The sequence below is a fragment of the Elgaria multicarinata genome, chromosome 3 (genome assembly GCF_023053635.1).
Source record: "Elgaria multicarinata webbii isolate HBS135686 ecotype San Diego chromosome 3, rElgMul1.1.pri, whole genome shotgun sequence".
Classification (NCBI taxonomy): domain Eukaryota; kingdom Metazoa; phylum Chordata; class Lepidosauria; order Squamata; family Anguidae; genus Elgaria; species Elgaria multicarinata.
In genome coordinates, this window is record NC_086173.1 from 160,049,686 (window position 1) to 160,076,480 (window position 26,795).

Genomic DNA, 26,795 nt, shown 5'->3' on the forward strand with positions numbered 1-26,795 from the left:
GGAGGCTGCATGAAAGAATTCACAAAGGCATGAAGCCCTATGAATGCTTAGAGTACGGGAAGAGTTTTAGTCGGAGCTCAAGACTTGATGCCCATCACAGGATCCACACAGAAGAGAAGCCTTATCAATGTTTAGAGTGTGGGAAGAGTTTCAATTTTAGAAATTGCCTTAAAAGACATCACAGGATCCACACTGGTGAGAAGCCCTATAAATGCTTAGAGTGTGGGAAGAGTTTCAGTCAGAATTCAGGCCTTGAGACCCATCACAGGATCCACACAGGCGAGAAGCCTTATAAATGCTCAGAGTGTGGGAAGAGTTTCAGTCAGAGTTCAGGCCTTGAGACCCATCACAGGATCCACACTGGTGAGAAGCCCTATAAATGCTTAGAGTGTGGGAAGAGTTTCATGTACAGCTTAAACCTTGACAACCATCAAAAGATCCACACAGGGGAGAAGCCTTATAAATGCTCAGAGTGTGGGAAGAGTTTCTGTCGGAGTTCGGACCTTAACGCCCATCACAGGATCCACACAGGCGAGAAGCCTTATAAATGCTTAGAGTGTGGGAAGAGTTTCAATTATAGAAATAACCTTAAAAGACATCACAGGATCCACACTGGTGAGAAGCCCTATAAATGCTTAGAGTGTGGGAAGAGTTTCAGTCAGAGTTCAGGCCTTGAGACCCATCACAGGATCCACACAGGCGAGAAGCCTTATAAATGCTCAGAGTGTGGGAAGAGTTTCAGTCAGAGTTCAGGCCTTGAGACCCATCACAGGATCCACACTGGTGAGAAGCCCTATAAATGCTTAGAGTGTGGGAAGAGTTTCAGGTACAGCTCAAACCTTGACAACCATCAAAAGATCCACACAGGGGAGAAGCCTTATAAATGCTCAGAGTGTGGGAAGAGTTTCAGTCAGAGTTCAGGCCTTGAGGCCCATCACAGGATCCACACTGGTGAGAAGCCCTATAAATGCTTAGAGTGTGGGAAGAGTTTCAGGTACAGCTTAAACCTTGACAACCATCAAAAGATCCACACAGGGGAGAAGCCTTATAAATGCTCAGAGTGTGGGAAGAGTTTCTGTCAGAGTTCGGACCTTAACGCCCATCACAGGATCCACACAGGCGAGAAGCCTTATAAATGCTTAGAGTGTGGGAAGAGTTTCAGTTATAGAAATAGCCTTAAAAGACATCACAGGATCCACACTGGTGAGAAGCCCTATAAATGCTTAGAGTGTGGGAAGAGTTTCAGTCAGAGTTCAGGCCTTGAGACCCATCACAGGATTCACACAGGCGAGAAGCCTTATAAATGCTCAGAGTGTGGGAAGAGTTTCAGTCAGAGTTCAGGCCTTGAGACCCATCACAGGATCCACACTGGTGAGAAGCCCTATAAATGCTTAGAGTGTGGGAAGAGTTTCAGGTACAGCTCAAACCTTGACAACCATCAAAAGATCCACACAGGGGAGAAGCCTTATAAATGCTCAGAGTGTGGGAAGAGTTTCAGTCAGAGTTCAGGCCTTGAGGCCCATCACAGGATCCACACCGGTGAGAAGCCCTATAAATGCTTAGAGTGTGGGAAGAGTTTCAGTCAGAGTTCAGAACTTAACACTCATTACAGGATCCACACAGGGGAGAAGCCCTATAAATGCTCAGAGTGTGGAAAGAGTTTCAGTGAGAGTTCAAACCTTAACGCCCATCACAGGATCCACACAGGCGAGAAGCCTTATAAATGCTCAGAGTGTGGGAAGAGTTTCATTTACTTCTCAAGCCTTGACACCCATCACAGGATCCACACAGGGGAGAAGCCTTATAAATGCTCAGAGTGTGGGAAGAGTTTCAGTAAGAGTTCAAGCCTTGACACCCATCACAGGATCCACACAGGAGAGAAGCCTTATAAATGCTCAGAGTGTGGGAAGAGTTTCAGTCAGAGTTCAGGCCTTGACACCCATCACAGGATCCACACAGGAGAGAAGCCTTATAAGTGCTTAGAGTGTGGGAAGAGTTTCAGTTATAGAAACAGCCTTAAAAGACATCACAGAATCCACACCGGGGAGAAGCCTTATAAATGCTCAGAGTGTGGGAAGAGTTTCAGTCAGAGTTCAGACCTTAACACCCATCACAGGATCCACACAGGGGAGAAGCCTTATAAATGCTCAGAGTGTGGGAAGAGTTTTCGTCGGAGCTCAAATCTTGATGCCCATCACAGGATCCACACAGGAGAGAAGCCCTATAAATGCTTAGAATGTGGGAAGAGTTTTAATTCTAGAAATAGCCTTAAAAGTCATCACACGATCCACACATGAGAGAAGCCCTATAAATGCTTATAGTGTGGGAAGAGTTTCAGTCAGAGTTCAGACCTTAACACTCATCACAGGATCCACACAGGGTAGGGTGACCATATAAAAAGTAGGACAGGGCTCCTGTATCTTTAACAGTTGTATAGAAATGGGAATTTCTGCAGGTGTCATTTGAATATATGGAGAACCTGGGGGAGTTTCCTCTTTATCACACCAGTTGAAGTTGCAGGTGCCCTGCCCTCTTTTAAATCTGGTCATTCTAGTATAGCTCCTGCAGCTTTAACAGTTGTGATGAAGAGGGAATGTCAGCAGGTGCTTCATGCATACAAATGACACCTGCTGAAATTCCCTTTTCAATGCAACTGTTAAATATACAGGAGCCCTGTCCTCCTTTTCATAGGGTCACCCTAACTAGGGTGACCCTATGAAAAGGAGGACAGGGCTCCTGTATCTTTAACAGTAATGTCGAAAAGGGAATTTCAGCAGGTGTCCATTGAAGGAGGTGAAATTCCCTCTTCATCACAACAGTTAAAGCTGCAGAAGCCCTGCCCTCTTTTGTATCTGGCCATTCTGCTATAGCTAGTGTAGCTTTAACTGTTGTGATGAAGAGGGAATTTCACCCTCTTCAATTGATACCTGCTGAAATTCCCTTTTCTATATTACTGTTAAAGATACAGGAGCCCTGTCCTCCTTTTCATACGGTCAACCTACCCTAACACAGGGGAGAAGCCCCATAAATGCCTAGAGTGTGGGAAGAGTTTCAGTCAGAGTTCAGCCCTTAACACTCATCGCAGGATCCACACTGGAGAGAAGCCTTATAAATGCCTAGAGTGTGGGAAGAGTTTCAGTTATAGAAACAGCCTTAAAAGACATCACATGATCCATGACGGGGAGAAGCCTTATAAATGCTTAGAGTGTGGGAAGAGTTTCGGGTACAGCTCAACCCTTAACACCCATCACAGGATCCACACAGGCGAGAAGCCCATAAATGTTTAGAATGCTGAAAGAGCTTCAATGACCGTACAACCTTTAGAAGACATCGAAGTATTCACACTGGTGAGAAGCTTTATAAATGCTTAGAGTGCAAGAAGAGCTTCATTCACCGTAGAAACTTTAAACAGCATCAAAGAATCCACTATAGGGAGAAATCCTTTAAATGCATTTCTTAGCGTACTGGAAGAACTTCCAACATTATAAGTACCTAAAATCACATCAAGGAACAGACACAGGAAGTATTTTTTCAATCCCAGCAGTTTCCGGAAAGAAGGAAGATCTTCAAATGGAGGACAGCCATTTCTTTTAAAAGAAGCAAGCCCAGGAGGAAAGACCTTGAATTAAAAACAAATATCCATGCCGCGTTCAGCGTAACAGATCTGTCGAGGGCTTCTCAGCTTCACTGAGCCACCAGTGTGTTGGGAAATGAGAGCTGTTAAGGGCCGGGCAGAGGAGTTATTATGGCCTTCTGTGTGTCGTATAGTGTCCTGCGCTGTGGTCATTTGCAGATTCCCAAAGACCTTGGAGGGCGATCAGGAGGAGAGTGGTGGAGCTACACCGCAGAGGTGTCTTTTCTCCTGGACAGGCGCGTGCAGTCTGTGCAAGCGAAGCTGCTCTGTTTTGTTACAAGTGGTGGAATCAGTAGCCCCAAAGGCCTCGTCTCTTGGCCCCATCTTGCAAGTTCCTGAGAACGTTGTGCGAATTATGCCTGGAAGGGTAACAAACCCACCCTGCTGATCACCGCAAGAAATATGTGAATGTGCTGAGCCAGAAGCCTTCTCTGATGCTCCTGCATGATTAGGAAAATGATCAATTGGTTTCCAGGTTTGAGCAGAAGTGGACTCGGTTTCGTCCACACCGCCCACATTGAACGATAAAGAGCTGACTAAAGCATCCTGTCCGGGACAGGGATGGCATGGCCACAGAGGTGCAGGCGCTACGAACCTCAAGGCTGGATGACTGCAATGCACTCCATCTGGGGCTGCCCTTAAGGGTGCTCCGGACGCTGGAGCCAGTGCAGAACGCAGCAGCTGTCTGGGGCTGCTCCTTTTCGGCATGTGACTCCTGTGCTGAAGGGACTGTACTGGCTCCGTATCGGGTACAGGGCCTGGTTTAAGAGGGTAGCGTACAAAGCCCTAAACAGTTTGGGATCGGGATCCATGAGAAAGCGCCTTCTCTCCTCTCACCCTGCCCCAGGGACTGAGGTCATTGGAGGGCCGGCTCCCGGTGGCTCCACGTGGACCTTTGTCCCGATTGGAGTCCAGCGGGAGAAGAGCCTTCAGTGTGGTGGCCCTTCCCTTCCCTTTGGAACTCCCTGCCCCTTGTGGTTAGGCAGGTGGCAACACTAGGCTGCTTCTGCCTCCTCTGAAAAGGACTCTTTTACAGGAAGCCTTCATCAACTGACCAGCCACTGTTGATATTGTTCGTTTGTTTTAAATTCAACAAAATTCAATTTACTGTTTTGTATCTTCTTTCTTTTTACTGTTTTATTCCTATGTGCACCACTCTGGAATTTGTTTTAGACCAATATGGCAAATAAATACATAAAGATTCATATTGTGACTATTCCTATGATAATGCATGTAACTTCTGTTGTCTTAAATCTCTTACTGTATTTTAAATCCCTCTATTGCTGCTAGGCTTTTTTTCCTCTCTTTTTCTTTTTGGTTGTAGTTTTCAGCTTTTATATTGCAATTTTACGCTAGTTCATTTTATATCGGACTGAAGCCTGGAATGGATTCAGAGGCCCACCGGAACCAGAGCCACCAGCCTCTACTCCCCAGGAATCTCAACATGAAAAAGATGGGTTTTGTTGCCTTTCGTTGCCATCCGTATATGCTGAGTTCTCCTCGTGTGAGTCCTCTTGGGCTTCATCAGTCTAAAACCTGCAAAGAGAGAACTTGAACAAATATGCTTTTAATAGGCATTACATTATGCAAACGCGTCACAGATATCCAATACAAATGAACGCACCAATGAGTCCTTCGAAGTCCAAACAAAACACGGATTTCTTCCTTGCAACTTTTCAGTGGTCCAGTCCCAAAGTGCCTTCCTTTCCTCCAGATGCTGAACATTTCAGCATCTTCTTTTGTAGATTTCTTACCTTTAATTCCCAGGGCCATCTCCATTTCGTAGCTCAACACTGTCGTTCCAGTAGTAGCCCAATAATAATAATAAGAAGAAGAAGAAGAAGAAATACTGAAATATTCGGTTAATCTTGTGCAAAGGGAGAAGAGCCCGTAAGGCCACATCTGTCCTCTGACATTCAGCTTCCTGGCAGAACAAGCTGGGTCTTTATTTTGAGGGAGGAGGTGGGGTGTCTGGTCTTTCTTCCAAGGGGGAGAACTCCGCCCTAGGGACCGTGCCCACCTCCTCTGCAGGGGTGTTGTGATCAGAGGCTCTTCTGTGAGTTGCTTCCTCTCCCTGCAGCTGCTTGAGCTGATAGGGAAGATGGAGTCGACGTCGGGGAAACTCAGCAGAGGGAGCGACCGAAACCTGGGATGAGGAAGGGCCCTTGGGGAAGGGGGGATGCGAGGAACTGTTGCATTGCAAGCATCTTGAGATGCCAGAGACAGCTTCTGAAATGCTACTTTATTCTCAGCCTACACTAAAACTGAGACTCCAACCAACACTGGCTCCAATCTTCCCGACTCCACCGTCCTCTTCCTCTCCCTCCCAGCTCCCCTCTCTGCCTCTACTACAACTCCCAGCCTGCAATTCACCTACCACAATTCCACAGGACCTTAGGCAGGAGCAAGCAGGGCCGGCGCTGCCATAGAGGCAGCTCAGGCGGTGGCCTAGAGTGCCAAAGTAAGGGGGGCGCTGAATGGCACGCCCAGAAGCCACTCCCCCACAGCGGCTCTGAGAGGGCAACTTCCGGGGCCGCCATTCCAAAGCCGCCCACCGAACCCCAGTGTCCTGGCTTCGAAGCCAGGAGTGGCTTTCGGCTGGTTGGCTTTGGAACGGCACGCCCGGAAGCCGCTCTCCCAGAGCGCCAGTGAGCGAAGGCGGTGGCCCGGCCGTTGCCTCGTGTCGCCCTCATGCTCGTCAGCATGGGGGTGACACGAGGGAGGGGCAGGGGTCTCAGTTTGCTCGCTGTCGCAAGCAAGTTCGTAAAAAAAAAAAAATTGGGTGGTGGTGAAAGTAGCTCACCTTGCCTAGGACGCAAAATAGTCTAGCACCGTCCCTGGGAGAAAGGCAGGGGAAGCGCAAGGCCAGGCAGCATCCTCTGCAGGGAAGCGCTTCGCTCTGGAGCCACCAGGGTTGGGACCCAGAAGACTCCCAGGATCAGAACTGGTCCAGTTCACAAGAGCGGCGGAGAGGCTTCACATCTGCCAGCAAAGGGGACAATCTCCGTAGTCCCCCACCGGCCCCCACTGGCTTGGGCTGCTCATCCCCCACCCCACGTGGTGCCTGGATGTGAGTATGAATATCTAGGATTGCTTTCCTAAAATATGCCTCGGTTTGCTTCCATTCCCTTGGTTGCTGAATGAGGTCCTTGTAACGCTGTGCTGAGTGCAAGCTGTGAAAACCACACAGGGCTGTGTCAGTCCCATTTGATTCTTAAAAGTTATTTCCTGCTTTTTATCCCCCACTCATAGTGATTTGACTCAATGACTGGCCATTGGGAGTCAGCGATAATCCATGTCTGACAGCCCAGGATCAGATCTTTCGGCCGTCTTAAAAGTTCTGTGTTCTTACAACACCTGGGCCTCCCTCAGTCGTGTCCAGTCCTTAAGGGGATGCTTTTAGCTGGCAACTGAGAAGAGGGAATTCCAGAGATGCAAAGAACCACCTTCTCTGTGCAGAAAGCCAGGCAAAACAGAATTCCTTTATTGGGTAACATCTCATAAAATCATAGAGTTGGAAGGGGCCTACAAGACAATCGAGTCCAATCCCCTGCTCAATGCAGGAATCAATGTACATGGGGTTCCCAGGTAGTCACCTTTCGAGAAACTGATCTAAATATAACACAGGAGATAAAAAAAGAGAAAGATAAAAGCAGGAATAATAGCTTTAGACATATTTAAAGCGTTCAATTGTGTGAGTTGGCTAGCACTAAAGATGATAATAGAAAAGCTGGGATTTGGAGAAAGATTTAATTGAACAATTATATTCACAAAATTTAGCTTCAGTAGTAGTAAACGATGGAGTTACAACTTGCCCGAGGAACAAGACAAGGATGCCCGCTCTCACCGCTCTTATTTGTATCGGTTATAGAACTATTGGCGAACGTGATAAGAGATGATGATGATATTGAGGGAGTAGGATGTACTGAAAAAATAAAAATAAATATGTTTGCAGATGATACAGTATGGACAATTAAGAATCCATTGGAGAAAATGGATAGAATAAAACATCATCTGAGGGAGTTTGAGGAAGTGACGGGATTAAAAATAAATTGGACAAAATCAGAGATGATGTTATTTAATTATAGTAAAAAGGAGGAAAGAGATTGGGAGAGTAAAGAGAAGAATATGAAAGTTAAAGAAATAATAAAATATTTGGGAATCAAACTTACAAAGAATTTAGAAGATTTATAAAAGGAAAATTTTGATAATTTGAAAAAAGAAGTTATGAGTAAACTAGAAAAATATAAACGGATAAATTTATCTTGGTTTGGAAGAATAGCCCTAATAAAAATGAGGATTTTACCAAAGGTAAATGTTTTATTTAGAATGTTACCAATAAGAATATCAGAGAAAATTAAAAAGTTGGCAAAGAATATTAAAGAATTTTTGTAATGGTGATAGGAAAGTGAGATTAAATTTAAAAAGTTGGTATGTAATGCAAAAAAAGGAGGGCTAGGGCTCCCAAACTTAAAATTATATTACGTAGCTAATAGGTTGAGACATGTGGTCGAAAGTATGATAGGATTAGGAGATTTAAGTTGGTTGGAGGATAGAAAGAGAGAAGATACAGATTGGAAATTAGAAAATATATTTTTTAGAGATTATACAAAGAAATGGGGGTGTTAGAAAAAGAAAGTTATGTTAGCCAAAGTGAAGCCATTTTAGAAAGGAAGTAGAATTGCAGCCATTTCACAGCAAGCGAGAAGTCACGTCTATCCATAGGTGTGTCAGCTTGTTCCCCCCTTTATCTAACAAAAACTGTTACTCCTAGCTCTGGCCTGGAAGGTCGTTGTTGATGTGGAACAAAGGAACAGTGTTGATTGTTATAAGACGAAAAGAATACAGAGCAAGATAACTGTTATGCTAAACTTTATGTTCTGATTGGCTAACACTGTCACTGGGCAAAGCCCAGACACTAACTATATAAAGATACTTAACTTTCGTTTTCTTGGTCTGACCACTCGCCTTTTAGAGCTCAGATCTTGATTTAAATCAATAAAGCGCTTTTTGAACCCTCTGTCGTTATGAAAGTAGAGTCTAATTAGATCTCGCCCCTGGGCGAAAGAACCTTTATCTAACAAATTGGTGCCTGCGACTCAGATCTTTAGCCCAGCGCCAGTAAGTGGACCTGCCGGTGAGCGGCGACGCCTGCTAAGAGAGAGCGCGCCAGGAGATTTTTTCCCCCTGCCTCTTGCCTGGTTGAAACGCTCACCGAGCGGACCGCGACTGGATTGACGGGACTAATTCGAGCCAGGAGTAATAAATCGACTCTACGCGGCAGACGGAAACCTAGGCAGCAGAAAAAGAGGTCAGACGTGACTAAAGGAGTTAAAGGGGAAGCACAACTGCTTGGTGAGTACAGAATCATCCTTTCTCAAAGACCTCAGTTCGGGAGGAAAAGAGGGGAGGGGCAACTCTTCCCAGGGGCTCCCAGGGGAAAAGAGAGGAGAGGGTGATTCATTGGCCCCAGCGATGGGGGGAGTACACACTCTGTGCAATATCAAACTCCATTGAACTGCTGTTTAAAGAAATTAGAAGGCCTTCATTGCTAGTGACTGTGGTACTAAACTGGATAAGAAAGAATTAATACATCTATGTGCGAGAGTGGACAAATTTTTGTATTAGATCGCCCCCTTGTGGATCTTTTGATCCAAAGTTAATTTCAGCTGTGTCATTGGAAGCACTTTTATGTAATGCACCTCTATTTATTTATTTATTTTGGCTTGGTGCTTTGCAGACATGTGCAAAGCAGAACAAAATGAAGTTGTTTAAGAAAAGTTGATGCAAAAGCGAACAGAGAAAAATGTGCATTATGTTTTTCCACCTGGCTCAAGTGAGCAAGAAGAGATTTTATTTTCTTCCCCCGCTGCTAGACCCCCCCTTCTGCCTCAGCTTGTAGATACCTCACCTCCCCCTCTCCCTTCCTCTCCCTCTCCTCCGTCTCAACTGCGGGCTCTCTCTCCCCAAGTCCTTCACCCAACCCCTCCCCTTCTCCTCACTCTCAGCCGCCTGTCTTGTCTCCTCAGCAAACCCAGTCTCCCCTCCCACCTTACAGAAGGCCTGAAGAGGGAAACCTTATGCAGTTTCCTGACCCCCTCCCTCCTGCGCCCACAGCTTCCCCCGCTCTAACGCGCACCGCTGCGGCTCGAGCCAGAGAAGCAGCCCTTTCAAATGCCTTTGCGAGAGGTGGTTCAGGGAGACGGAACGTCTTTCGTGTATGTGCCTTTCACGACGTCTGATCTATATAACTAGACGCCGTTCATGGAGGATCCTCTAAGGCTAACCAGCTTGATGTGTTCTCTGGCGCACACCCATCAGCCTACCTGCTTTTGAATACTTTGTCACCGGAAGTGAAGGCCCAAATTCTTGCTGGGGCAAGGGAAGCGTTTTTAGAGCAGAATGATGGGGCTACCGAAGCCCAGATTCTGAATGCGTTGCCTGTTATTGCACCTGATTGGAACCATCTTCTAGATGAAAGCAGAGCTAGAGCTGCTGCTTATTATGGCTTCATATTAAGAGGCATGCAAGAGGCAAGACAGAAACCTCCCAGTATGAATAAGATGATAGAAACTGAGCAAGAGGGGGCCTGCTCCCAGCCAGCAAGCAAGGGCTCCCAGCCAGCAGGCAACCCCCCCCCCCCCCAGCTCAGCACGTCTTTTACGCAGAGGAGGATTGAAGATGGCAGGGATATCCCCTCTTGAGGACAGCAAATGCCCAACCTGACCCCATGGTAAAGATAAAAGTAGGGGAGCACGTGTTTCAAGGCCTGATCAATACAGGCGCCTCTTTATCCCTCCTCCCTACGTCAAAATTGCCTGGTGGAAGAATTGGTGTTAAAACTATTGTGGGCGTGGATGGAAAAATTCAAAAACTTGACGTCTCGCGCCCTCTGCTGACGAAAATTGGAAATATTGAATTGCAACATTCCTTTGCATGCTCTGAAAGCTGTCCTGCTGCTTTACTGGGCAGGGACATTCTCCCTAAATTACAAGCCCAGATTTTCTTTGGTCCTGATGGAACACTTGAGGTGAGGTTGCCAAAACAACAGGGGAGCAATTATCAGACGGCGCTTCTTGCCTTGTTGCAGGGTGAGTCCCCAGTGAGGGAAGGCGATGCAGATGCGCTGAACTCTGAGGTTGACCCTGGTGTGTGGGATGACGCAGGGCCAGCCCGAGCCCTGAATGCCAAACCCCTGCAGCTGCAGTTAAAGCCTGGAAGTTCCCCTGTTTCCGTTCGCCAGGACCCTTTGAAGTTAGAAGCCAGAAAGGGACTGCAGCAGCTTATAGATCGTTTCTTAGAGAATGGGTAGCTAAAGAAAGCAGTCTCCTCCTACAACACACCCATAATCGCAGTGGCCAAGCCTACCATACCAGGCAGCGCCCCCCCCCCCCCCCCCCCGTGGAAGATGGTGCAAGACTTAAGAATTGTCAACAGCCAAATAATCCCTCCACACCCAGTGGTCCCTAATCCTCACACCCTCCTTGCACATCTAGAAGGGTCACATGGGTGGTTCTCTGTATTAGATCTGAAAGATGCTTTCTTCTCTATGCCTCTGCACGAAGACACACAGCCGTTGTTTGCTTTTACCTGGACTAACCCCTTCACAGAAGAGGTCTGCCAATTCACCTGGTGTGTAATGCCACAGGGCCTGACGAGCGCCCCCTGTGTCTTCCAAGCGCAACTGCAACAAGATTTGCTACCCTGGAAAGAAAACAACCCTGGAGTCAAAGTTCATCAATATTGTGATGACCTTCTTTTGACAGCACCCTCTGGGAGAGCCTGTCGTGAAGCAACTCTTTCCCTCCTGCACCACCTTGGGGCATGTGGATACAACGTGTCAAGAAAGAACGCCCAGATTGTCAAACAGAATGTAACTTTCCTTGGGTGCCACCTATCACAAGAGAAGAGATGCCTGGGTAGTGAAAGGGTGGCTGCCATCCAAACCTTTCCTACCCCTACTAGCCCACGGGCTCTGCGAGCTCTCCTTGGCCTGACTGGCTTTTGCAGACTTTGGATTCCAGACTATGGTAGAAAAGCTCAGCCCCTATATGACTCTTTGACCAGCAGTGGGCTCCAAGACTGGAAACGGACTCAAGAAATGGATAAAGCATTTGAAAAACTCAAGCTCGCTCTACAGTCGTCCCCCCCCCCAGCATTGGCCTTACCTGATAGAAGAAAACCTTATCGACTGTATGTCCATGAGAGAAAAAGAATAGCCTCAGGTGTGCTTTGCCAAAATCAGGCCCCACCTGGAGACCAGTGGGTTACTATTCCAAAGTTCTAGATTCTGTGGCCAAAGGTTGGCCAGCCTGCTTACGTGCCGTGGCAGCAACAGCACTCCTAGTGGCTGATGCAGACAAACTGGTGATGGGAGCCAAAATAGAAGTACTTGTACCTCATGGAGTTCCACAGATCCTAAGAAGTAGAAGAAGAAGCCGACACCTGAATCCAGCACGCCAATCCAGATATGAAATCAGTCTCCTCACCGACTCAAGACTCACCTTCAAGGCCATCGCTTCACTGAATCCAGCTACACTACTGCCTGAGCCTGAAGAGAAGGAGGACGCACCAGAACGTGACTGCCTTGAAGCCTTGCGATTTGGCACCAAACCTCACCCAGACCTGTATGATGACCTCGAGTTGTTTACCGATGGATCCAGCTACAATTGTACAACAAGCTGCTGAACTCGTAGCATGCACAGAAGCCCTGAGACTTGCTTCAGGCAAAAGACTATATTTACAGATTCAAAATATCACATGGACCACTTTGAAAAGAAAGAAGATTTGTGACTGCCAGTGGGCAGCCAGTAGCCCATAGAGAATTAACAGTTGATTTGTTAAAAGCCCTGATGTTGCCAAAAGAATTGGCTAATTTGTCTACAAACAAGCTGCCATGACTGGAGCTAGCCGAATTTCTCAGCATTTGAAGCCACACTATGAGAAAGAAGACTTGAAGTTGGCACAAGAACTCAAAGCTTCCAAAACCCCAGAAAGATGGTTTGTCACACCAGACGGACGATTTGTAGTGCCAAGAATCATCATGAACACCTTGCTTAAAGACCTGCACACCCAAGATGGACACCCAGCAGCTTCTTCAATGGCTGAAGGACTATTGAGAACCATGACTAGTCCAGGAATATAGATAGAAGCCCAGAGAATTGTTTCTACTTGTCTTACTTGCCAAAAAGTGAATGCCTCAAGAAAACCCCCTGCAGCAATGAGAAGAAGACCATGGACTTGTTATCCTTTTTAAAGAATCCAGATTGACTTTGCTGAAATATAAAAGTTTTTTTGAATACCTACTTGTTTTTGTTGACTGACTGGTTAAATTATTATTATTATTATTATTATTATTATTATTATTATTATTATTATTATTTATTTATTTATTTATTTATATAGCACCATCAATGTACATGGTGCTGTACAGAGTAAAACAGTAAATAGCAAGGCCCTGCCGCATAGGCTTACATTCTAATAAAATCATAATAAAACAATAAGGAGGGGAAGAGAATGCAAACAGGTACAGGGTAGGGTAAGCAGGCACAGGGTAGGGTAAAACTAACAGTAGAAAGTAACAGTAGAATAGTAAATAGAAGCTTTTCCCTGCCTAAAACCATAGAATCAGATCCAGAAAGCTATTTTACTTCTTAAGTAGTATAGAACATGGCAAAAGCCCTAAAAAGACTGGCACCTCCATACCCCAGTCTAGTAGATAAGTAGAGAATAAATAGAACCCTGAAAGCGAAAATTAAATTAGAAATTTCCTTGAAATGGGTGGATGCACTTCCTATTGCATTGTCAAAAGTCTTAGATTGTTTTCTTTTGAACTAATGTTTGGTTTTCCCCCTCAAGTTCTAGTGGGGGGGGGGGCAAGAAAAAAAATTAAATAGGAATTAGAGAATGATTTATTCCAAGAATATGTAATTGCCCTGCAGTTTTCTTTTTCAGCTACATCGCTACGCCGTGCCCTTCCAGAGATTGCCACTAGAAGGACCTTTTCATTCATTCCAGCCTGGTGAGGAGGTCCTGCTCAGGAAGTAGAATCCTGAAAAGTTGAGGGAAAAGTAGGAAGGGCCTTACCGCATTGTACTTGTGAGTTATTCTGCAGTAAAACGGTTGGGGACACATAAATGGACACATTGCTCTAGAATAAAACCATTTCATCGGCCTTTACCTCCTGGCGCACCGGAAGCCGCCAGAGACACAAGCAACACTGAGAACAACAGCCATCTGCCTCCTGGCGCACCGGAAGCCACCAGAGAAGAAACCAGCACGGAGCAGCCGAAGTACACAGCTCAACACTTGCGGGGCACAAGAGTTAAATTTCATAAACCGAAGCAATAAGCCCACAATCACATGACGATATTGTAACTGTAGTTTTAATGATTTTGGTCCTGTTTACAGGTTTCCTGCTTTAGAAGTTCGAAGTTCCTCTTTGAAAACACAACAGAAATCAGCACTCATCTTATAGAAAAAGAGAGTGTCCAAAGCAAAAGCCTTTAAGATGAAGTTTTGTTTGTATTTGTGCCTTTTTAGCCTTACTTGGCCCTACAATGGCCCAGCACTCTATGCAAATCCCCTTAACCACCCTCACCTCCCTGCCCTTCAGAAGCTTGTAACAGCAGCACAAGCCAAAGATTATTAGGTCTGTGAAAAATTAGAGAAAATAAGATGTATTTAAAATAAGATGAAAATAAGAAAATAAAGCAAGCAGTACAAGTCTTTCATGAAACAAGAAAACCTCCTACTTATGACCTGTTTAGATGGCTTACTAGTTGGTTACCAAATCTTGGATGGTTAAAAGAAAGATTTATTGCAATATGTCTTATTGTCATGATTTTGCTCATTTTAGCCTTTTGTCTCCCCTGTTTGTTGTCCCTTATGAAGAATCTTGTAAAGTCTGTAATCCATGCATGTATATGCATTATGAAGCTTTAGCCATAGAAGATTTTGAAAGAACTTATGTGAAATCAGCTTGAGTTTTAAAATGCTTTTAAAAAGGGGGGAAACTGTTAGAAAAAGAAAGTACTGGCAAGATGGTTTGGGAAACTGACTTGAAGGAACAAATAGGGCAACAGAGCTGGGAAGGAATATGGAAACAAAGAGTGTTGAGAAATATGTCTGTGAGGATAAAAGAAAATTATTATAAGATTGTATGGAGGTGGTATCTAACCCCGGTGAGATTAAATAAAATAAATAAGTTGAATTCAGCAAATTGCTGGAGAAGTTGTCAAAAAAAAAGGGAACGTATTTACATATGTGGTGGGAATGTGAATTTGTACAAAAATTATGGAAAATGGTGTTTAATGAGATAAAAGAAATTTTAGGAATGGAGATTGAAGAGACACCTATAGTGGCATTGCTATCATTATATGGAGAATTAAATTGTAGTAAAGAGACAAAAGAATTGATAACGAATTTGTTAACAGCAGCAAGGTTAATGAACTGGAACTGGAAGGTTCCAGGGGATTATCATGTAGAAGATTGGTATAAAGAAATATGGGATACTACTATTAATGATAAACTAAGATGTAATATAAAAGTTAGACGAGGAATGATAAAAACGAATGATTTTGAGGGAATATGAAAACAGTTCCTAGAATTTGTATTATCTAAGGGGAGTGGGAAAGCACCTCCAGAAGAAGCAATGAGATTTTGGAAACAGGAATAAGATCCCGTGGTGGGGGGTGCACTTTTATGTTAAGTATGATTATGTTAATAGAATAAACTAGAATATATGTTATCAAATGTTAGCTAATGATTTATGTATTATGTAGTATTGTTTTTATTGTATTGATGTATGTTGAAGTATTAAATAATATATATATTTTTAAAAAGGAAACTTAATAAAAAAATATATCACTCTTAACTTTTTTTGTCTCTATGATAGACAGCCAAGAGCCGAAACTTCCGGTCCAACACTGCGAGCGACTATTGGCCCATAGAGATAGAACGGTTTTAGTCACGCATGTCCCTTCGGTTTCCGGGTTGATTTGGGACCTCAGCTGATTTTGCACTAGGAAAGGCGCAATCCCACGCATGTTTAAAACGGGTGGTGGTGGTGGGGAAATCCTACAAATCCCAGCATTCCCCAGCCATGTTGTATAGGGAATGCTGGGAGTTGTAGGACTTCTTTCCCCTGTCTAAACATGCTTAGAATTCCGCCCTAAGAGTGGTAAAATCTCAACTTGTCTGCATGGAAGTGAATGGAGCAGAGGTGCACGATCCGTGTGACGATTCAGACGCAGCCCCATGCATGCTGACATGGAAAGAAGCCCCACTGTGTTCCGTGGGGAGGCGGAGACACAATCTGGGGGAAGGGTCAAAGCAAAACAGGCCAGGCCCAAGGCAACCGGGTCAGGGACAAAAATACAAAAATAAAATTCCAGCATATTTTAGCTTCAGGCTCATAATGGCAGCAACTAAGCCTTAGGAGAGGCATTGAAACCTTTTTAGAATAGCATGACATTTGCACAAAAGGCAGGAAACCACCAAATTATCGCGTATGGTGAAAAGGGGGTGGTGGTGCTAGGCGAAGGGGGCACGGCCATGTGGACAGGGCCAGGGATGGGCTCTCTGGGTTGGCCAGATTCTCTCTACCTGGCCTGAATTTTCCCACCCCTAAGCTAGTGGGGCTCTTCCTGTTTTGGTGGCATTCCCCAAGATGTCTCTGTGACATAGCATCACTCTGGGGCATTGTGGGTATTTTTAAATGGCGTCCCAATGATGTGTGTGTGTGTGTGTGGGGCAGATATCATCACAGCTGTGGGCCCCGGCAGCTGGCCAAGGATGCCATCGGTTAACACCAGGCCTCCTTCCAGCTTCGGCTCCTGGCCTATTTTGACAGCCGTCTGTGGGTCAAGAGGCCTTGTTAACTTGTCGGATGCCAGCGTCAGAGGAAAGTAATTTATGTTAAGTATGATTATGTTATTATAATAAGCTAGAATATATGTTATTAAATGTTATCTGATAATTTATGTATTATGTAGTATTGTTTTTATTGTATTGATGTATGTTGAAGTATTATATATATATATATATATATATATATATATATATATAAGAATTGTTTAACATCTTCTCATAGAATCATAGAGTTGGAAGGGGCCGACAAGGCCATCGAGTCCAACCCCCTGCTCAATGCAGGAATCAATGAACACGGGGTTCCCAGGGTTCCATCATGCTGCAACCTTGATGAAGCTAAGCGGGGTCTTGGCCTGGTCAGTTTCTCGAAGGGTCACAAAGAGACCTGGGGGTCTCCAATGCTTGCATGTGTTTCCTGACCTTATGCTTGGCCTACCCAAGGCATTATTATAGCATGATGAATTATTGAATTGTGAGAAAAGGAACTCTTCACCGCACCACAAATTGATTTCTCAAAACAGGCAAGGACCCAACCTTACCAGGAAAGGATTTTATTTAGTTATGCAAGGAACAACTCCTGAATCAATTGATGGTTACAACTATGTTAGCTCTTCAACAGCAGAAACTGAATTTTAAAAAAGATTTTACTAAATATGGAAGGCCCTGAAGCACCGGAAGTTGATTCTAAAAGATACAAGGACCCCCCCTCCTCCAATAAATCTATGTTTTAAGAAAACCAAACACCTCAAGGCTGTGGGGCACAGCTCTGCCCTTTTCGACTGTTTCTGGTTGTGATCCAGAGGAAGCTTTGGGTCTGAGCTTCTTAGGAGTAGGAAGAACCCCCTGACTGCCCCTTCCACCGCTGTCTCCAGTTTCCCCCTGTGTCGTGGTGTTCACCTGCGTTGTGAGGACGGCCTCCTTCTTCCGACCCTGATTTGGGCTGCTACACAGGAGGGGCTTCATATGGTCAACACTGTCGTTCCAGATAGTAGCACAATAATAATAATAATAATAATAATAATAATAATAATAATAATAATAATAAATAATAATAATAATAATAATAATAATAATCTGAAAGATGCAAAACTGATTCCCCCTTTGAAATTCTCCAGCACACAAAAATCAGCTCAAATTATCTTCTACAAAGAGAGAAGAGCCCGTAATGTCACATCCATCCTCTGACTTTCAGCATCCTGGCAGAACAAGCTGGGTCTTTATTTTGGAGGAGGAGGGGGGGGGGTCTGTTCTTTCTCGCCTGTGCGAGGACTCTGCCCCAGGGACCCTGCCCATCTCCTCTGCAGGGATGTTGTGAGCGGAGGCTCTTCTGTGAGTTGCTTCCTCTCCCTGCGGCTGTTGATTTGATACAGGAGACCGAGACGACGTTGGGGAACACTCAGCAGAGGGACTGACCAAGCCCAGGGGTGAGAGGAGCCCTTGGGGAAGGGGGGATACGAGGAACTGTTGCATTGCAAGCATCTTGAGATGCCAAAGACAGCTTCTGAAAATGCTACTTTCTTCTCAGCCCACACTAAAACTGAGACACCAGCAAACACTGGCTCCCATCTGCCAGACTCCACCCTCCACTTCCTCCCCCTCCCAGCTCCCCTCCATGCCTCTACTACAACTCCCAGCATGCAATACACCTACCACAATTCCACAGGAACCCAGGCAGGAGCAAGCCAGGGGAAGCGCAAGGCCAGGCAGCCTCCTCCGCAGGGGTAGTGCTTCGGCTCTGCAGCCGCCCAGGGTGGGACCCAGAAGACTCCCAGGATCAGAACTGGTCCAGTTCACAAGAGCGGCGGAGAGGCGTCACATCCGCCAGCAAAGGGGACCCTCTCCATAGTCCCCCACCGGCCCCCACCGGCTTGGGCTGCTCACCCCCCACCCCACGTGGTGCCTGGATGTGAGTATGAATAACTAGGATCGTTTTCCTAAAATATGCCTCCCTTTGCTTCCATTCCCTTGGTTGCTGAATGAGGTCCTTGTAACGCTGCATGCAGGTGGTGATTTCTAAAACTATGCAAGCTCTCCAACATCAGAAACTGAATTTTAAAAATGAGTTTTAAATATGCAGGGCCCTGACGCACCAGAAACTGATTATAAAATTTGCAAGGGCCCCTTCCTCCAAAAAATCTATATTAAAAAACCAAAAAACCTCAAGGCTGTGGGTCACAGCTCTGTCCTCTTCGCCCTTCTCTGGTTGTGATCCAGAGGAAGCTTTGGGTCTGAGCACCTTAGGATTGGGAGGAACCCCCGGGCTCCCCCCTCCCCCGCTATCTCCAGTTACCCTGTGTCATGGTTGTATATTCGGTCCTTTTTAACCTCGGAACCTACACCAAACGGGTCCGAAACACCCCAATGGGTAACCAGTGCTGATCCAAACAGACAAACATTTAATCCCAGCCGACAAGCGTCACCGCAGACGTGATTGTAAAGTAGAATCTATTGTAAAAATTGCAAAACCATTGGCATGGTGGTTATATACTATACAATCTCTCTCTGGTTACAAGAAAAGAGAATGAAATGCAAATACAAGATTGTTGCCAAAGCAGGTATTACAAACTTAGCTAATAAGCTTCTAGCATTGTGATGACTCCTCCTTATCTGCTTCTGTTTGTTACTTGTGGTTTCAAGCTAAACTAAAACACCTTCTACTATACTAAAACATAGCAGTTAACCCTCCCTGTTCTTCCTCTTGCACACTATTTGAATCTAAAAGCTATACTGAAGCATTGCTAAATTCCTCTGGGCATGTGAAGAGGAAAAGCAGAAGTCAGAGAACTTCTAAGACTTGGAAATAATTTCAAGTTCCAGCTGCAGAAAATAAGTCCAAGTCCCAGAATAACTTCCAGGGAAATATTCTAAGTCCCAAAGTCTATCGGCATAAAGAAATTCATAATTACTCAACTGCATCACTCCAAATGTCCGAGGTGAAGTTGAAAAGCAAATAACCAAATTCCAAAAAATAAAATAATTTTAAAAATTCTGCCTTCCAGCTCTGCTACCTGTGCTTTTATACACTTGTTCTGGCCCTAAGGTGGGGGTCCACGAGTGAGGAGACCACCATCTCCAAATCACAATTGGCACGAACACGTGCTGAGACCACCCATTCACCAATCGGAAGTTAGGTGTCTCCCCCTCCCCAATGTCTCACATGTTATACTCATGGGGACCTAGGAAACATGGCTGTCATTGGGGCATCCTATCTTGATTGGCGTATAGGACATCTTCTTTGAGCTCATGTTCTTCTTCAGACATATTTGGTCATATCCGCCCAAACACCTCCTCCCAAGTGTCACGTTTGCTTAGTATTATGACTTTCCACGTCCAACTTCGAGTGAGGACCTTCTCTTATCAGCAGGTGCACAAGATCTCAAAACAGGTTTTCCCCCCTCCTAGTGGACATCTGAGCATGCTCAGCTCTCTCATTCAGCTCACTGTGGCCTTGAACGTGCTCTATGAAGCCGTTTGTAAAAGTCCACTGTGGGTTTCCCCCCCTTTCTTCAAAGACAGTCCTGCAAGTCTTAGCTAGAGTCTTAATTAATGGTATAACATTAATTAGCATGGAATTAACTTCAAGGTTTTCAGATCTGTGGCTCAAGGGTCTGGAATATACCTTTGGGGGTATTTCAGATATGAGTCTGCGGTCTTTCAAGGGAACTTGTAAATCTTCTCAAAACCCTCACTCAAGTTACCCCATTCCAGATCAGATCATTGATATTTCACTTGATGTAGCCTTCTTCTTGCAGCATAATTTAACCCTTTTAGCACCAGATTAACAGTGGGGTTCACCTGCATTGTGAGGATGGCCTCCTTCTTCTGACCCTGTTTTGGGCTGCTGTAGACAGGAGGGGCTTCAGATGCTCTGGATGTTTGGGACAGAGCAAAAGAACAGAATGAACGTCTCCCTTTCTGCGTTCTCCCAAAGACCTCCCTGTTCCCAGCTGGGATCTCCTCTCCTGGCAGGAAAGAAAGGGGGAAGGTCCATTCCTTGGGGTGGCCGAAGAAGCAGAGGCATCAGCAGATATGAGCCTGGGACCCTTTGGGAGATGGTTCCCAGTCGCTGAACTCCTTTTGGGCCGAGCCATGGAGAAGGCAGGGGCCTCAACGCCAGGAAGGGTCTTGGAGGAAGCGGTCAGTTTAGATCCCAGATTCCTTCCTGAGTTTGTGATGAAATGAGTCTTGGTCAGAAAACCTACGCCAGAAAGACCTCTTGGTTTTCTCAGCAGCGGTAGAAATGGTTAGAAGAACGTAAGAAGGGGCCTGATTCTGGATCGGACCCAGGGTCCATCTAGTCCAGCACTCTGTTCACACAGTGGCCAAAGAGCTGTCGATCAGGGACCCACAACCAGGACATGGTGCAACAGCACCCTCCCGCCCATGTTCCCCAGCAACCGGTTTCAAAAGGCTTCCTGCCTCTGATCCTGGTGATTGGACTTAGCCTTCAAAACTGGTAGCCCTCGATAGCCTTCCCCTCCAGGAAATGCTCCAACAGCCTCTTCAGGCCATCCCAGTCGGTGGCCAACACCACATCTTGTGCTGGTGAATTCCAGAGTTTGACTCTGTGCTGTGAGCCGAAGTCCTTCCTTTGATCTGTCCTGAATTTCACACCCATCCCACCCATCAGCTCCTTGACAGGATCCCATTTGGGTTCTATTACTGTGGGAGAGGGAGAAAAATGTCTCCCTCTCCACATTCTCCACCCCGTATCCTTGTAGACCGCCTTGCTCAGCTAGGTTGTGAATTACTTTTCTTTAACCAAACCTCCATTATAAAATGAATGTTGCACTGCTGTCTGGCCTTCACGATGAGTTTATTCAAGCGAAGGGTCAGAAGGAACGTCTCTCTCTCTCTCTCTCTCTCTCTCTCTCTTTCTGCCTTCTCCCAACGGCCTCCCTGTTCCCAGCTTGGATCTCTCCCCTCCTCCCACTAGCCACACTCATCACCAGGGCTTTGTTCTTGCTCCTTCCGCAATGAGGCTTGAACACACCAGAATGCTCAGGGTTACCCAGAGTTGCTGCATGATGTGCAGACCAGGCCACTATGTCCTAAAAGGCCACCTGTAAACATTAAAAAAATGAATTTGTGGGCCACACTAGTTTTCAGTTCTCTTGATTATCATTGGCTCCTCTGATAATTGAAATAACCATCTCTTGGGTTTCTTCTTTCAGCTGATGGGAGGCTGCATGAAAGAATTCACAAAGGCATGAAGCCCTATGAATGCTTCGAGTGCAGGAAGAGTTTTAGTCGGAGCTCAAAACTTGATGCCCATCACAGGATCCACACAGGAGAGAAGCCTTATCAATGTTTAGAGTGTGGGAAGAGTTTCCGTCATAGTTCAGCTCTTAACACCCATCACAGGATCCACCCAGGAGAGAAGCCCTATAAATGCCTAGAGTGTGGGAAGAGTTTCCGTCATAGTTCAGCTCTTAACACCCATCACAGGATCCACAAAGGAGAGAAGCCTTATCAATGTTTAGAGTGTGGGAAGAGTTTCAGTCATAGTTCAGCCCTTAACACCCATCACAGGATCCACACAGGAGAGAAGCCTTATCAATGTTTAGAGTGTGGGAAGAGTTTCAGTCAGAGATCATACTGTAACACTCATCACAGGATCCACACAGGAGAGAAGCCCTATAAATGCCTAGAGTGTGGGAAGAGTTTCAGTCATAGTTCAGACCTTAACACTCATCACAAGATCCACACAGGCGAGAAGCCTTATAAATGCTTAGAGTGTGGGAAGAATGAAATGCAAATACAAGATTGTTGCCAAAGCAGGTATTACTTAGCTAATAAGCTTCTAGCATTGTGATGACTCCTCCTTATCCGCTTTTGTTTGTTACTTGTGGTTTAAAGCTAAACTAAAACACTTCCTACAATAATAATAATAATAATAATAATTATACTAAAACATAGCAGTTAACCCTCCCTGTTCTTCCTCTTGCACACTATTTGAATCTAAAAGCTATACTGAAGCATTACTGAATTCCTCTGGGCATGTGAAGAGGAAAAGCAGAAGTCAGAGAACTTCTAAGACTTGGAAATAATTTCAAGTTCCAGCTGCAGAAAATAAGTCCAAGTCCCAGAATCTAAACTTTCAGGGAAATATTCTAAGTCCCAAAGTCTATCGGCATAAAGAAATTCATAATTACTCAACTGCATCACTCCAAATGTCCGAGGTGAAGTTGAAAAGAAAATAACCAAATTAAAAAAAATATATATTTTTAAAAATTCTGCCTTCCAGCTCTGCTCCCTGTGCTTTTATACACTTGTTCTGGCCCTAAGGTGGGGGTCCAAGAGTGAGGAGACCACCATCTCCCAATCACAATTGGCACGAACACGTGCTTAGACCACCCATTCACCAATCAGAAGTTAGGTGTCTCCCCCTCCCCAATGTCTCACATGTTATACTCATGGGGACCTAGGAAACATGGCTGCCATTGGGGCGTACTATCTTGATTGGTGTATAGGACATCTTCTTTGAGTTCGTGTTCTGCTTCAGACATATTTGGTCATATCTGCCCAAACACCTCCTCCCAAGTGTCACGTTTGCTTAGTACTTTCCACGCCCAACTTCGAGTGAGGACCTTCTCTTATCAGCAGGTGCACAAGATCTCAAAACAGGTTTTTCCCCCTCCTAGTGGACATCTGAGCATGCTCAGCTCTCTCATTCAGCTCACTGTGGCCTTGAACATGCTCTACGAAGCTGTTTGTAAAAGTCCACTGTGGATTTCCCCCCCTTTCTTCAAAGACAGTCCTGCAAGTCTTAGCTAGAATCTTAATTAATGGTATAACATTAATTAGCATAGAGTTAACTTCAAGGTTTTCAGCGCCATGGCTCAAGGGTCTGGAATATACCTCTGGGGGTATTTCAGATATGAGTCTGGGGTCTTTCAGGGGGACTTGTAAATCTTCCCAAAACCCTCACTCAAGCTACCCCATTCCAGATCAGATCATTGATATTTCACTTGATGTAGTCTTCTTCTTGCAGCATAATTTAACCCTTTTAGCACCAGATTAACAGTGGTGTTCACCTGCATTGTGAGGATGGCCTCCTTCTTCTGACCCTGTTTTGGGCTGCTGTAGACAGGAGGGGCTTCAGATGCTCTGGATGTTTGGGACAGAGCAAAGGGACAGAATGAACGTCTCCCTTTCTGCCTTCTCCCAAAGACCTCCCTGTTCCCAGCTGAGATCTCCTCTCCTGGGTTCTACTACTGTGGGAGAGGGAGAAAAATGTCTCCCTCTCCACATTCTCCACCCCGTATCCTTGTAGACCGCCTTGCTTAGCTAGGTTGTGAATTACTTTTCTTTAACCAGACCTCCATTATAAAATGAATGTTGCACTGCTGTCTGGCCTTCACGATGAGTTTAGTCAAGTGAAGGGTCAGAAGGAACGTGTATCTCTCACTCTCTCTCTTTCTGCCTTCTCCCAACGGCCTCCCTGTTCCCAGCTTGGATCTCTCCCCTCCTCCCACTAGCCACACTCATCACCAGGGCTTTGTTCTTGCTCCTTCCGCAATGAGGCTTGAACACACCAGAATGCTCAGGGTTACCCAGAGTTGCTGCATGATGTGCAGACCAGGCCACTATGTCCTAAAAGGCCACCTGTAAACATTAAAAAAAAATGAATTTGTGGGCCACACTAGTTTTCAGTTCTCTTGATTATCATCGGCTCCTCTGATAATTGAAATAACCATCTCTTGGGTTTCTTCTTTCAGCTGATGGGAGGCTGCATGAAAGAATTCACAAAGGCATGAAGCCCTATGAATGCTTAGAGTGCGGGAAGAGTTTTAATTGGAGCTCAAAACTTGATACCCATTACAGGATCCACACAGGAGAGAAGCCTTATCAATGTTTAGAGTGTGGGAAGAGTTTCAGTCAGAGGTCAGACCTTAACACTCATCAAAGGATCCACACAGGAGAGAAGCCTTATAAATGCTCAGAGTGTGGGAAGAGTTTCAGTCAGAGTTCAGCCCTTAACACCCATCACTGGATCCACACAGGAGAGAAGCCCTATAAATGCTTAGAGTGTGGGAAGAGTTTCAGTCAGAGTTCAGACCTTAACACTCATCAAAGGATCCACACAGGAGAGAAGCCTTATAAATGCTCAGAGTGTGGGAAGAGTTTCAGACACAGTTCAACCCTTAACACCCATCTCGGGATCCACACAGGCGAGAAGCCCTATAAATGCTTAGAGTGCGAGAAGAGTTTCAGTCACAGCTCATACCTTAACGCCCATCACCGGATCCACACAGGCGAGAAGCCTTATAAATGCTTAGAGTGTGGGAAGAGTTTCAGTCAGGGTTCAGGCCTTGACACCCATCAGAGGACCCACACAGGGGAGAAGCCTTATAAATGCTTAGAGTGTGGGAAGAGTTTCTGTCGGAGTTCAGGCCTTGACACTCATCACAGGATCCACACAGGCGAGAAGCCTTATAAATGCTTAGATTGCGGGAAGAGTTTCAGACACAGTTCAACCCTTAACAACCATCTCGGGATTCACACAGGGGAGAAGCCTTATAAATGCTTAGAGTGTGGGAAGAGTTTCAATTCTAGAAATAGCCTTAAAAATCATCACAGAAGCCACACTGGTGAGAAGCCCTATAAATGCCTAGAGTGTGGGAAGAGTTTCTCTCAGAGTTCAGGCCTTGACACCCATCACAGGATCCACACAGAGGAGAAGCCTTATAAATGCTTAGAGTGTGGGAAGAGTTTCAGGTACAGCTCAAACCTTGACAACCATCAAAGGATCCACACAGGCGAGAAGACTTTTAAATGCTTAGAGTGCGGGAAGAGTTTCAGGTACAGCTCAACCCTTAACACCCATCACAGGATCCACACAGGCGAGAAGCCTTATAAATGCTTAGTGTGCGGGAAGAGTTTCAATCGGAGCTCAAACCTTAACACCCATCACAGGATCCACACAGGAGAGAAGCCCATAAATGTTTAGAATGCGGAAAGAGCTTCAGTGACCATACAACCTTTAGAAGACATCAAAGTATTCGCACTGGTGAGAAGCCTTATAAATGCTTAGAGTGCAAGAAGAGCTTCATTCACCATAGAAACTTTAAACAGCATCAAAGAATCCACTATAGGGAGAAATCCTTTAAATGCATTTCTTTGTAGACTGGAAGAACTTCCAACATTATAAGTACCTGAAATCACATCAAGGAACAGACACAGGGATTTTTTTCAATCCCAGCAGTTTCCGGAAAGAAGGAAGATCTTCAAATGGCCTTTTGTGTGTCGTATGGTATCCTGCGCTGTGGTCATTTCCAGATTCCCAAAGACCTTGGAGGGCGATCAGGAGGAAGTGGTGGAGCTGCACCGCAGAGGTGTCTTTTCTCCTGGACAGGCGCGTGCAGTCTGTGCAAGCGAAGCTGCTCTTTTTTGTTACAAGCGGTGGAATCAGTAGCCCCAAAGGCCTCGTCTCTTGGCCCCATCTTGCAAGTTCCTCAGAACGTTGTGCGAATTATGCCTGGAAGGGTGGCAAACCCACCCAGCTGATCACTGCGAGAAATATGTGAATGTGCTGAGCCAGAAGCCTTCTCTGATGCTCCTGCCTGATTAGGAAAATGATCAATTGGTTTCCAGGTTTGAGCAGAAGTGGACTCCGTTTCGTCCACACCGCCCACATTGAACGATAAAGAGCTGACTAAAGCACCCTGTCCGGGACAGGGATGGCATGGCCACAGAGGTGCAGGCGCTACGAACCTCAAGGCTGGATGACTGCAATGCGCTCCATCTGGGGCTGCCCTTAAGGCTGCCAGTGGAGCCAGTGCAGAACGCAGCAGCTGTCTGGGGCTGCTCCTTTTCGGCATGTGACTCCTGTGCTGAAGGGACTGTACTGGCTCCGTATCGGGTACAGGGCCTGGTTTAAGAGGGTAGCGTACAAAGCCCTAAACAGTTTGGGATCGGGATCCATGAGAAAGCGCCTTCTCTGCTCTCACCTTGCCCCAGGGACTGAGGTCATTGGAGGGCCGGCTCCTGGTGGCTCCACGTGGACCTTTGTCCCGGTTGGAGTCCAGCGGGAGAAGAGCCTTCAGTGTGGTGGCCCTTCCCTTCCCTTTGGAACTCCCTGCCCCTTGTGGTTAGGCAGGTGGCAACACTAGGCTGCTTCTGCCTCCTCTGAAAAGGACTCTTTTCCAGGAAGCCTTCCTCAACTGACCAGCCACTGTTGATATTGTTCGTTTGTTTTAAATTCAACAAAATTCAATTTACTGTTTTGTATCTTCTTTCTTTTTACTGTTTTATTCCTATGTGCACCACTCTGGAATTTGTTTTAGAC

The 26,795-nt window shown here is 45.6% G+C and overlaps 1 protein-coding gene across 1 annotated transcript in view; it reads left to right on the forward strand.

The window, feature by feature from the left end:
* LOC134396123 (uncharacterized) overlaps positions 1–26,795 on the forward strand; it is a 176,166-nt gene that overhangs the window by 17,289 nt on the left and 132,082 nt on the right. The window contains 4 exon segments of the mRNA XM_063122484.1: positions 178–2,400; positions 3,013–3,264; positions 21,712–22,242; positions 24,283–25,451. Coding sequence (XP_062978554.1) covers positions 178–2,400; positions 3,013–3,264; positions 21,712–22,242; positions 24,283–25,451 — 4,175 coding nt within the window.